At 36.1% G+C, this 14,047-nt stretch overlaps 1 protein-coding gene across 1 annotated transcript in view; it reads left to right on the plus strand.

Moving 5' to 3' along the window:
* Positions 1–13,760, plus strand: part of LOC129268425 (polyglutamylase complex subunit TTLL1-like) — a 33,451-nt gene extending 19,691 nt beyond the window's left edge. Inside the window, exons 8-13 of the mRNA XM_064104493.1 lie at positions 667–747; positions 1,886–1,948; positions 3,038–3,124; positions 3,332–3,441; positions 7,418–7,471; positions 9,268–13,760. Coding sequence (XP_063960563.1) covers positions 667–747; positions 1,886–1,948; positions 3,038–3,124; positions 3,332–3,441; positions 7,418–7,471; positions 9,268–9,391 — 519 coding nt within the window. The 3' untranslated portion in view covers positions 9,392–13,760. The remainder of the gene's footprint in view (positions 1–666; positions 748–1,885; positions 1,949–3,037; positions 3,125–3,331; positions 3,442–7,417; positions 7,472–9,267) is intronic.
* Positions 13,761–14,047: the final 287 nt, after the last annotated feature.

The raw sequence follows: 14,047 nt of genomic DNA on the forward strand, positions 1-14,047 counted from the left end.
TAATTTACTTTTTTTCCAGACAGGGAAAAATCAGGGAATTTGATTTAAAAAATACCACAAATCAGGTGAAAATGTCTCAAATGACGGAAAAACCAGGGAATTTTTATCAGCCCTAATGTTGAAAGCACGGTAGTCAGTCAGACTCTGTTATATTTTGTTTGATATCAAAACAACATCCATTGAGTGACTAGTTATGGTGGTACTAATAAGTTTTACATTATGGTTTTTATACTGAAATACATGTACATGTAATTTAAACTTCATCAGGGAAAAATCAGGGAATGTTGTTTTCTTGAAAAGCTGGGAACCCTGTAAACCTAACCCTAAACCTAAAACAAAACCCTATTGTAATAATATTATTTTCTCAATTAATTCTAAATAAATCCATTTGTGCATTCAAGATATCATCCTATGCATTGTTTTGTATACATTTCTTTTTCTAAAAAAAAGGTATTTTCTGTCAAATAAATAATAAAAGGGGAATTTATGGAAACTTGAACTGTGACACTTGACATTGCAAAGTAAAACTAAAAATCTGTGATTATAAAATAATTATTATATTAATCCTTGATAGATTTTTATGAAACCTTTACTATGTTTTTCTTTTAATTTTTCATTGCATTAACTTGAGTTGAAGATTGAAGTTTTTTTCTTTTTGAATTGCAGGACGAGTATAATTCTCACCACGGTGGCAAGTGGACGGTTCAGAACCTGAGGCTTCACTTAGAAGGTACCAGAGGGAAAGAGGTAAGACTGCACTCCCTTCTATAGTTCATTGCTTTATGTATTTTGTATGAATAGTATGATCGTGGTCCCCAAGTCTGTGCACCTAATGATTTGAGTTATTAAAGATTTAACATGTTTTTTTTTTCATAAAATCTTTCAGTTGATAATGTCCCTTTATATTGTTATGAGTAAGTGTGCCAAATATCTCATAAAAATTTGAAAGAAATATGTGATTTTCTTGGAAAAAAAACCTTGGGCAGTTATTTTCAGATTGAAGAAAAAAATGGGGGCCCCATGTCTGCGCACCCATTCACTTTGCACACGATTCGGGAATGTTGATGAGAAAGGCTGGATTTTTAGGCCGTCACATGATATGCCCAAAATTCATTATTTTTCCACCATTTTGAGTCAGATTTTTCAATGAATATATGTATTGCATGCGTAAAGTTTGTGTTCATTGCATATCTAAATGTAAGTTTTACTAGAATCGCGCAGACAAGGGGGACTGCGCAGACTTGGGGGAACTTGCCATATGATGATGATGGTGATGATGATGATGATGGTGATGATGATGATGATGATGATGGTGATGATGATGGTGATGGTGATGATGATGATGGTGATGATGATGATGATGATGGTGATGATGATGATGATGATGATGATGATGATGATGATGATGGTGATGATGATGGTGATGGTGATGATGGTGATGGTGATGATGATGGTGATGATGGTGATGGTGATGATGTAGATGATGATGATGATGATGTTGATGATGATGGTGATGGTGATGATAATGATGATGGTGATGATGATGATGGGGATGGTGATGATGATGATAATGATGATGATGATGATAATGATGGTGATGATGATGATGATGATGATGGTGATGATGATGATGATGATGATGATGATGATGATGGTGATGATGGTGATGATAATGATGATGGTGATGGTGATGATGATGATGATGAAAATGATGATGATGGTGATGATGATGATGGTGATGGTGATGATGATGATGGTGATCATGATGATCATGATGATCATGATGATGATAATGATGATGGTGGTGATTGTGATGGTGTTAGTGATGATGATAATGATGACGATAATGATGAAATGATGTTGGTATTTGGTCTTTTTTTACTAGGTGACTGATAAATTGTTTGATGAGATGAACTGGCAGGTTGTGCATTCACTAAGAGCTGTCTCTGTAAGTTGTATATATTTGAAAGATGTTTTTAGTTTTTTCTCTCACAAATGAAATATAATCATACAAATCATTCAACAAATTAGGATAAATTATTCAATAATGACACTGCATATACACAAGAAAAATATGTCTTTTAAATCAAAAGAGGAAGCACAAATCATTTGTTATACATCAATTAGTCTAGATATCTGATCATCTGTTATCCCCTAAATATGGGTCCAGTCAAGTCTGCACTTATACTACTCCCCCCCTCCCTAAAAAATTAGGTGCCGAGGTGTCCAATGTGGTATGAATCGATCATGGAACGATCGAGGATCGGAGCACAATTTTGTTGACAAATGTTTGTATTTTCCTGCACTAATTTATTTTAAACACTTATATATTATTGTTAGTACTTGAAAGTACATGTTTCAAGTAATGGCAAAGATTTAAGTGTGACTTAGAGTCACACTTAAATTCCTGGTTGCATAACGGTATAAAAGGCATTATAAAATAGGTGCATTATTTCAAGCATCGCGATTGGCCAATACGCGTCACATGACATCCAACTTTTTTTGTGCATGCACGGCAGTGCAAAAGGTGCGCAACGAAAATTGACATTGTACGCTCAAGCAAACCAGTGCGGTAGAAGTCCAACAAAACTGTACTGTAACTTTTTAAGAATTTGTTTCTGTGTTGCTATTTTATAAAACAAATAATGCACTTGCTCTGTCGTGCGTAAAAGTAAATGCAGAGAAAGCTCGGTTTCTTCAGATGGTGCACACTGGGCACTTGCCGCCAGCGGCTCGTGCACAGTGCGGCACCTATAAAAGAAACCTTGCGTGCTCTGCATTTTCACTAACGCACTCGGCTGCATGCATTATTTGTATATCACTGCATTGGTCAAATCGTGCTATTAGACGCAGACAACTGTGTATTAATCAATGAGATTGCGCGTTACATATCGTGTGCACATCAGCATTTAAGCATGACTCTAAATCATACTTCACTATTTTTTAAACAACCCCCCCCCTCCGGTCTCTCACCCACTCTCTGTCTGTCTATCTCTTTCTGCTTCACTCATGCCCTTATATCTCTTTTTCCTCCCAGAGTGTAATGGCCAATGATCGACACTGTTTTGAGTGCTACGGCTATGACATCATCATTGATGACAACTTGAAGCCATGGCTTATCGAAGTGAGTAGTAAAGAAAACTAATTTCCACTAATTTGATGTTTAGTCCAAGAGACAAAAATATATTCTTAGCAGATGAATATGTATATTTTGTGCATTTGACTAAAAACAGAATTTGAAGTTTACAACACTGAAGAGCATAGAATTTGCATATTGGAAGCAGAAAACTGTGGACTTAAAATATTTTGATTATTTTCTGTTTTCCCCTAGGTGAATGCATCTCCATCGTTGACATCGACGACAGCAAACGACCGGATCATGAAATACAATCTCATCAATGACACTATCAACATCGTTATGCCAAATGGAGAAGTGCCCGAGTAAGTAAAAATACTCTCAATAGTTCTGCATGCTATCACATATTTTATTCCTTGTGTCATGAATAGGCAATGGGGGGGTTGGTCATATGTTTGCAATTTTAATTTTGTTTTCCGTGTTTTTGTGCATTGTTTTACAACTTCACCCTGACAAATTTTCAGCCCATGAATATGTATATTGTGTTCTTATGGTAATTTGGGGGCTTTATTAAAAAATTCACAGCCAAATTTTAATTTTTGAATAAATAAATTATGATTCATATAAAAATTGATTGAAAAGATATAGTGAAATTAATAAAGCAACTATCATCTTGATTGCTTGATCTGTGGCCAAGATTTGAAGGGAGCCATAATGCCCCCCCCCCCTGTACATGACCAGAAATACCCAGGAGTATAATCGTGCCCCAAATAATAATATCTTCAAGTTCCATGCCATGATACATGATATAGTGCAGATCTAATCTACAATCTTACTCTCTCCATGAAAAAGAGCAAGCGAACTAGCTTTGAAAATTATATATCCCCACTGAATCGTTAAAAAGATGAAAAAAATGAAAAACTAAAGAAGCTTAAGGACGTTCCACAGTTATATTTGTGCGCATTATGATCTGCGCATAGTTTACACTCTGCGCGCTGACGTCACAATGGATGAACAGGTGATTAATTAGCTGCGGGTATGAGCTGATTTTTCTCATCTTCTGCACTTTAACTGCAGATCTGATGCGTTATTTCATGAAGCTAAAAAATTGAATTATTCCATGGACCATTCAAAAAAATATTCTCTTCAATTTCAAAATACTTTACTCTGCAGTGCTGCCAAGAATCACGAATATTAGCCCGAGTTTGAATAAATGGTAGAGTGGTTTTGATTTTTTCTTCACATAGATACTAAGCATTCGGCCCATTTTTGGTGTTTTAAAAAGCACATTTGCTCTAATAAAAATGCTGATAGTTTAAAAACAAGCACATGAACCCCTATTTTTTAATGTTTGTACCTCTTAGGTATACCTTCCTCTACAACTCTGCAAATTTTGGTGAAAATGACATGGATTTTGAATAAAGTGCAGCATTTATTGTACGTTTGTAGTTTGTTACTGAAATTTTACATTTTTTAGATTGGGATTTTGTTATCTTTTACGCCATTTTTAAGAACTGACAGTGCTGTTAAACTTAAAATTGCAAACAAATAGCACTATTAATAGATTCTCCATTCTAACGATACAATTATTAACTCTCTTGCGAAATTTGATGACTTTTTCATGTATTTTGAATGAGTAATGGAGCTTTAAACTCATTGTAGTAATCTTGGGCGGTCTAAAAATGCCAAATTCTTTTGAATGCGCAATTCTTAAGAACATCAATTTGGGTGAACTTTGAAGCTCTATAGCAAAAAATCAAGCACATGGACCTATGTTAACTTTTGCATATTTCGAATATTAAGGTTCTAAAGTATCTATGTGCAAAGTTTGGTGAAAATGACATGGATTTCACTTTAACTGTGGAACGTCCTTAAACAAACTTGCGGTTGTATTAACAATCTCACAACTAAATTGGCCATATTCCAATAAAATGACTACCCATTTTTTTTTTTTGAAAATGTGTAATTTTTGAAAAATTTGCGAAAAAGCTTGGTATTCCAGCCAGATGTGCGGTTTTCCCCCAAGAAATTGTACTAAACTATCCCACATGTGCTCACCTGTGTTGCGATCTTCAGCGTGATTGTTTTTCAGCTTAGATTTCATGATTTCACAAAGTTCAGTTTAGTTGCATATAGCTGAACCAGATCGTGATCTAGGGTGATTATGGTGACAGTTAGCTTTGGTTTACTCCCAGGGGGGCCAGTCAAATGTATTGCTGTACACATGCATGAAAAAATTATTTCCAAACACCCCCTAAACAAGTTTTTCTCTGTGTGCAAAATAACCCCCTAAACAAGTTTCTTGCGGGCTTTATTTACACATTTTGGCCCCTAAACAAGTTGTCACCAAAATATGACCCTGGGGAAAAAACTTTGGGAAAAAACATACCCTAAACACATTTGGCTAGTCTTAAAAAAAAAGCTCTGGAAAAATACGTTTGACCTGCGATTAACCATTGACCAGTCTTTCAAAACCTCCCTTTTCTTTGAAAATCAGTGTTTTTGATACCCTTAATGAGTGCATGCGCGGCCTGCGTCCAAAACTGAAAAAAAAACCTTTAAACACGTTTTTTGTCTCACCTGCATAGCAGAGTGAGACTATAGGCGCCGCTTTTCCGACGGCGGCGGCGGCGGCGTCAACACCAAATCTTAACCTGAGGTTAAGTTTTTGAAATGACAGCATAACTTAGAAAGTATATGGACCTAGTTCATGAAACTTGGCCATAAGGTTAATCAAGTATTACTGAATATCCTGCCTGAGTTTCATGTCACATGACCAAGGTCAAAGGTCATTTAGGGTCAATGAACTTAGACCATGTTGGGGGAATCAACATCAAAATCTTAACCTAAGGTTAAGTTTTTGAAATGTCATCATAACTTAGAAAATATATGGACCTAGTTCATGAAACTTATACATAAGGTTAATCAAGTATCACTGAACATCCTGCATGAGTTTCACATCACATGACCAAGGTCAAAGGTCATTTAGGGTCAATGAACTTTGGCCGAATTGGGGGTATCTGTTGAATTACCATCATAACTTTGAAAGTTTATGGATCTGATTCATGAAACTTGGACATAATAGTAATCAAGTATTACTGAACATCCTGTGCAAGTTTCAGGTCACATGATCAAGGTCAAAGGTCATTTAGGGTCAATGAACTTTGGCCAAATTGGGGTATTTGTTGAATTACAGCCATAAATTTGAAAGTGTGTTGGTCTAGTTCATAAAACTTGGACATAATAGTAATCAAGTATCACTGAACATCCTGTGCGAGTTTCAGGTCACATGATCAAGGTCAAAGGTCATGTAAGGTCAAAAAACTTTGGCCACGTTGGGGGTATTTGTTGAATTGCCATCATATCTCTATAAGTGTATTGGTCTAGTTCATAAAACGTGGAAATAAGAGTAACCAAGTATCACTGAACATCTTGTGCGAGTTATAGTAGTTTTCAAAATCAGCACTGCTGCTATATTGAATCGCGTGATGCAGGTGAGACGGCCAGAGGCATTCCACTTGTTTTTTTTAGGTCATGCTTGTGTGCAGCAATATATTTGACTGGCCCCCTAGGGGTTTACTGTCCCAATTTACAGACTTTCTCATGACATCAGTGTTTACTACAAAACTTCCATTTATCTTTGCAGGGCCCCGGAGCATAAAACTTACTATTATGGCAGCTTTGCCATCCAATGGTAACTACCATGGTAACGCTGATCAACAGCCAATCAAAATCAAGGATTCCATGCAAGTTACCATTGCATGGCAAATACTATAATGGTAACTATTATGTATTGGACCCCAGAAATTGGTTTAAGAAAATGACTTATCCAATGTTTCTTATTATATGACACCTAGATACATGTAGATCCTTGTCATTTGATTGGTTGGTCAATCATTCAGTCCATTTTACAATGACGTCATCAATCGTGCAATTTTGGATCCATTCATCGTGCAATTTTGGATCCATACGATTTTGTCCATTGCATGCACGCACCCAGACTGCAGACTCCACTCGTGTTTGCAGCTCGCATGTTGTATGTACACGATAACAGACCAAGCTTGCACTGCATGAGCATATTCTGCGAAATTCACAAATTTCATATGAAAAAGAATCAAGTTTTAGGTGTCATATAAACCAAATAATGAATGTTCTTTTCATTCGTGCAATGGACAGAATATTTCATTCGGTGAAAGATGAAATGAATGATCCATTCAACACAGCTGCGCTTCGTTGAATGGATCATCTTTTACCTCATGAAGTATTCTGTCCATTGCACTCATAAACATTCATGATGTGAATACTGATGCTTGATTCCTTTTTTTGTGTGTGATTTAACAGTGTGAGATGGAACAAGATACCGCCTAAGGAATGCTACGGACATTATGATCTATTGTAAGTATCAGGACCCTGGTGCATTTTTTTTTTTTTTTTTTTTTTGAATAATATTTTATTTTCTTCCTCTTTCAAATCAATAAGTTGACAATCACAATTCATATAAATAAAGATTCTTTGCATGTATACAATCAATAAACAATCAAACAAATAAATATATCAATATCAATGAGATTACAAATATTTTTTAAATGATTACAAATGAAATTAAACTGCCAAATTTCTCTTCTATGACAATGTGAAGCATTTTTTTTTTTTATGTGAAAAAAAAAAAAAAAAAACTCTTATAACTCTTCCCCAAAAAGTACATAATATAGCATAAAATTATTTCAATATTTTTTTTTATATCAAAATTATGTCAAATCAAATAAACTACTTTTTTCATGAAACTCTATGCTCCTTTTAGAGGAAGATTACATATATATAATCTGGTGCATAATAGTAGATACGAACCAATGGCGCCATCTTGAGTCCTCAACTACTCATGCCTGGCCAGTTTCCTTACCCATAAATGTAGTCTAGTAATATAGACCCATTTGAATGATAACATGCTCATTAACTACTCAGTACATTTATACTGCAATGATTAGGTTACCAAGTAGCAAAACAATTACTTTTCCTCTCAAAACATTTTAGTTTCTCTCTACAAATACAATTATAGGTCAATTTCTCTGTAGAATTAGTAGATATCTGAAAACGTATATTTTAAGACTGTATTTATAACACACAGTCAATGAGAGACCACACACAGTTCACTCCCCCTTTAATATTATGGTAACTTTGTCATCCACAATGGTAACTGCCATGGTAACAATGCTCATCAGCCAATCAAAATCAAGGATTTCAGGGTAGTTACCATTGTATGGCAAAGTTATTATGTATTCAACGGAGCCCAGATTAGATTAGATTGTATTTATTATCATAAAATCCAATAAGCAGCCTGAATTACATGATTTTGTTGTGTGGAGTAAAAATTTAGTACAAGCAGATAGTAACCAAACATACACTGGTGCTAAAAAATTAGTGAACCTCATGAGAAAATAATTCCTTCTTGCTGAGTGTTGAACGTAGACAATAACTGGGCGAGCCCAGAGGAACAAACTTTATTGAATGTAATATTTTATCACCTGCCGTCACAATTAAATATCTGAAAGATGACAGAAATATGTTCATTTTCTGTTGGGATTCACTATCTCTTTAGCACCACTGTATATCAATACATGTATATGAAATAGGCAAGGGGAATACAGAAATAGAATTGGACACGATAGAAGTAGGAATTCAGAATAATGAGAATAAAATGAAAAAAAAATGAGAATAGGCAGTGATGAGAAGGAGACTAAAGTTTATATCAACATTTTAACATGAAAATTTTAAATAAATCTAGTTGAGTATTATTGAATGAACTTGACAGTGATTGCTATGTAAATACTTCAATATTTTGATATTTTGGATTGAATAAAATAGAAATTGTCTTTTGGAAAAAAAAATAATAAAAGGGGGTGAATTGAAAGAGATAAGCATGTGTTCCATACCCATGGTAGCTGAATTTAAAGTAATTTGGAGTTATTATTGGTATGCTTGTAAAAAAGAAGTATTCAATACACAAGGGAAAAAATATTACATTGATAGCTATTTCTTGACAAATTTGTGTTGATGGTAGAAATTGTAGGAAGAAATAAAATGTGTTAGGTAATGTGAGATAGAATTATATTTTAATACCGATGTCAAAGACGTAGTATTGATTTGATACTGATGATATTAATCACTCTGTTTCTTCTTTCGATCCAATCAAGGTATGATGAAGATCTTGCCCAGCTTGACCTTACGGAGAGAGAGGTCAAAGGTCGTCCAGGTGTGTCAACATTATTTGGGGCCAGAGGCCGTGACTCAAAATCGAGAACGACGACGTGGAAATGAAATTACTCAAAACCTTAGCTTTTGTATGAGAACGCTTTCAGATTTTATCTTAGGATTTATCCTGGTGGTCAATGACTGATCTAATTGTGACATGTTAGGATTGTCTCCCAGATGTGACACAAACTCGAGAACAACAACAACATGGGAATGATTTCACTCAAAACTTAAGTTTTGGTATTGAAAGACTGTAGGAATCTATCTGTAGGAAATGTCCTGGTGGTCAATGACTGATCTACATGTAACTGTGATATGTTAGATTTTCTCCCAGATGTTATGCCGCAAACTCAAGAACGCCACCATGGGAATGATGTCATGAAGTTCTGGGGAGCATTTAATCAATATTTTCGTCTGACAAACATTGTCAGATCTAACAACTTTCTTTGATTCTGATTGGCTGAGACTCTTGACTCTTAAACCAAGGGTCGGCGGTTCAAATCCCACCCGGCACTAATGTCATTTGGCAAGGCACTTATCCACATTTGTCACTCTCCCCCAGGTGTAAAATGGGTACCCAGTAGGATGTGAATGTCAATGTGATTAGATTGGCATGTGTGGACCGACAAACGGTTGCCTGGCCAGGATACTCCCTGGGGAGTGGAGATGGTGCAATTTATGGTGTGGAACAGTGATGGATTCTACTTCTGGGGTTACAGAGATGCCAACCGTTACGGATTCGCCGTATTTGTTCCGATTTTATTCCTCCAATTACGGTGTTACGGCAACAATAAAAAGGTTACGGAAAAAACAACTACAATACATGTGTATTGTGTATTGCTTTGCTGTGCGTGTGTATATATGCGTGTATTGTGTATTGTGCATGTATATGCGTGTATTGTGTATACATGTATCGTGCATGCAGCGTGTGTGTGGCCAACGGTAAACCAACGGGAGTTTCTCTACTGAGATTTCTATTGCAAGCGCCTCCGCGCTGCTGCTGAATACACAGCGAAGTGCGGAGTGCAAGCCACGGTTCATGCATGCACAATGTCAATGGCGATTGACTGTACACATACATGTACATGTAATCATTGGGTGGTTGAGCGTATAAACGATGCTACTTCGCGGGATGTTCCTGAGAAACTCCCATTTGTTCCTGACAAATATGGTAAATATTCCTGACAACCATCCCTTTAGGTTGGCATCTCTGGGGTTATAATAGTTACAATGTAAAGCACTTAGAAACCAATGTATAAGGCTCTATATAAATATAACTATTACAATTTTATTATTAAACTATCTGACTTGTCAATACAATTTGTCATTAGTACAAGTCATCGGCAAATTCGCCAGTTCAAATCAGGACTTGAAAATTTTTGGCACAACCATCCTCTGAAGTACAGACCTTACCAAAAATAAGAAAAATCAACAAGGGGCACATAAGCATATTGCTTTACGTCTCAACATCCAAGTATTAAAGTAAATAAAGGGCAGATCATGTGTCTGCTAGATACGCTTAATTAATTTCTGTATTATTCTTGAAAAACTCGCCATTGAAATTATCATAAAAGAACACCCACGATGTGTGTTATTGTTTAAAGGAAACCAAATCCCAAGAAGAGAAGCAATCTTTTTGGAACGAGTAAAATGAGAGGAACTATTTAAATTCAGTTTCGACAAAATAGGTTTTGAAATATGCAAGTTATGGACGTTTAAAAAGTCTTGTACTTTCTATGGGGATCCTCAAATTCGCCGTCTTGCTTCAGAATGGCAGATTCTGTGCACAACTCTCCATTTGTTTTGTACACAAATTTTCAGATTTTCCCCAATATCTTTCAAATGGCATCTTGCCTCCTAATGAGCATAATATATGTCATGGGAAAAATATAATTCACACCACATATGTCGAGGTCAGGTGGAGATAATGTGAAATATGTAACATAAAGTGGGAAAATCTGAAAATTTGTGTACAAAACAAATGGAGGGTTGTCCACAAAATCAACCATTTTAAAGCATGTTTGCCAATTTGAGTATCCCCTTAGAAAGTACATGTACAACAAGTCTTTTCAAACTTCCATAACACGCTTTATGACCGACTTCGATGGAACAAGTTTTTATTTTATTCTTTATGATAAGATGGATTCTTTCCTTGTATTTTGGTTTCCTTTAATTGCTCAGCATTAGCCATTACAATGCAAACCACAATGTAAACCGGCAGTTTAATTCTACCTATTCAGTCAGTAGGCAAGCCCTCAAATAGTAGCTTCTTTTATCCAAGTGATATTCATATTCCACGCAAATTCCAATGTTCCCCACACTGGGCCTCAGCAAGGTCACACCCACCATGTTACCCACGCCTGTAGTTTTGAAAACCTAATTCAGCCAATCAGAACTCTAGATTTTATGCTACTGAATTTCAGAAATCTCCTCTTGCATCTTGATGGGAAAAGCTGGCTGCCGACCCATCTAAAAGGTGTCACATATCAAGAGTCACATTGTATGAAAGTAGAGAGTTTGAGCTTTCTGATGACATAAATAATGTTTTTGCCTTTAAAAAAAAATTGCAAGAGAATATAGAGAAAGAAAACTCTGAGGCATCTTTTCAGGCCTGGAATTCACTTATCATATTTTATTCAAAAGAAATAAACAATATAAAAGAGTAACGTTTACTCTTTCCCATTAACAGAGGGGCTTGCAGACTGACTGTATTGTTTCAAACATAAATGTTAGGAATGTGCAACCGTGCAGAAATGCAAAGAAAGCCGTCTGAATATTGACTCACTTGTGGTACTTGCATAGTCTTGCAATAATAGTGGTTGAATACCCATGTGGGCGAGTCATGGTCTAGTGGTCAAGTCTCTCGTTGTTCAATCCGAGATGCGTGGGTTCGATTCCCAGCCATGTCGTCTTTTCCTTCAGCATGAAATTTACCCACATTGTGCTGCACTCGACCCAGGCGAGGTAAATGGGGACCGCCAGGAAGTATAATTCCTCCGTCAAAAAGCTGCGCACTGGAATTGGTAGACTAGCTTAGCCGGGGTAATATAGGAGCGCCTTGAGCACCTACCAAGGTAGATACGTGTGCTATATACAAATACCTTATACTATTTATTTGTAATAGTGAAGTCGCACTGCAGTTTGGTCCTATGTTGCGTTTTAAGGTGATTTCATTTAAAAGTATGTACCCCCTTTTATTTAAAATAAAAAAAATTATTTTTATCCACTGTGTGCCTCGCATGCAGGCATTGATATCATTATCAAGCATACCGAGAACAATCCCAACCCAGATTACTGATGTATTTAGAAATCTTTTGTACGGAATACAGGTTTCCCTCTTTCAATCTACCCCTTTTTAAAAGGTTTCGTTTGTTTGGTTTCTTTAAAAAAAAGCAAGTTATTTCATACAATCCACTCTTTACAAAGTGAGAAATTACACTGAAATCTCTTGTTATTCTTTCAATTTTGCTTAAATATATATTTATGTTAAAAATGTTCATTATGTTAAAATGCATCATAAAACTTTAGTCTACTTACTCCAAATCTCTTCCCTTTCTTCGTCCTTTGTATACATTTCTCTCTGTATCCCTTTCCTATATTGTGCATTTTTTAAATATGTACATTTGTTTTACTGTTTATCTGTTTTTATACTGAAATTTTTCTCTGGACAAATGAATGCAATTCAGTCGTTGGCTGCTAATTGAATGTTATCATAATAAATACAATTTATCTATCTATGATAGATCAGTTGGTAGAGTCACCAGGGATTGATCCCCACATAAGGTGGTTTCAGACCGCCTCGAAGTTCGTCAGTTCCAGGTATTCTCTGATCGGGAAATTTACCCCGATCAGAAAATACCAGGTATTTTGGTAATGTGAAAGCAAACTACGCGTACCTTCCCCGAAAGAAAATACCCGCTAAATAGTAGGTACTTGGCGAAATTACGAGAACTTTCGCGGGGATTTTTCCAAGGTCGCAGGTATTTTGACAATGTGAAAGCAATTTACGGGAACTTTTAGCCCAGCGTGTCGTTGGGCACGGGCGCCGTGGGTGGCTGCTGGGCTAGTGGTTTTGAATCTCGCGCCTTGCCTGCTTATTAGACCATACTGCGCATGCTCCTAACTTCAGAAATTTATCCCGAAGGGTATGTTTCGGGGCGGTGTGAATGCAGGAATAATTAATGGGTATTTTTTAGCCTAAAAATGTTCTTGTAATTTAACGGGGATCCTTGTGATCGAGGCAGTTTGAAACCACCTATAGTGCGCTATTGCCTTTTGGTAAAGGTATCTTATCCTTATTTATTACTGGCACCATGTCACTCAGAGACAGGGTGGAAAACAGATTTTTATTTTTAGGGGCTATTTTTCTTTTTCCTTAGAGAATGTTCCATTCATCAAATAAAGAATATGCCTTATGTATATTACTGAAATGGAATCGCGAGTTTATTCTAAATATCACTTTTGTTTGTTCCGAGGAGTAAGAATTGAATGAGTGTATAAGTGTGTGTATTCAATAATGAAATGAATGAGGGAATGTTGGCATGTTGATTGTAGTAGGAGTGGGCTATAAATGGGTGATTTTTGGTTTTACTGTGGGAACAGTTTTTTTTTGTTCCTTTTACCCTATATCAACATGAAATAACAATATTTTTTGTCTCGGGTCCGAGAAAAAAGTGTACCGGGCCAAAATCCAAAATGGCCGCCAAAACCCCCCAAAATCAC

The sequence above is a fragment of the Lytechinus pictus genome, chromosome 9 (assembly GCF_037042905.1).
Source record: "Lytechinus pictus isolate F3 Inbred chromosome 9, Lp3.0, whole genome shotgun sequence".
Taxonomy (NCBI): Eukaryota; Metazoa; Echinodermata; class Echinoidea; order Temnopleuroida; family Toxopneustidae; genus Lytechinus; species Lytechinus pictus.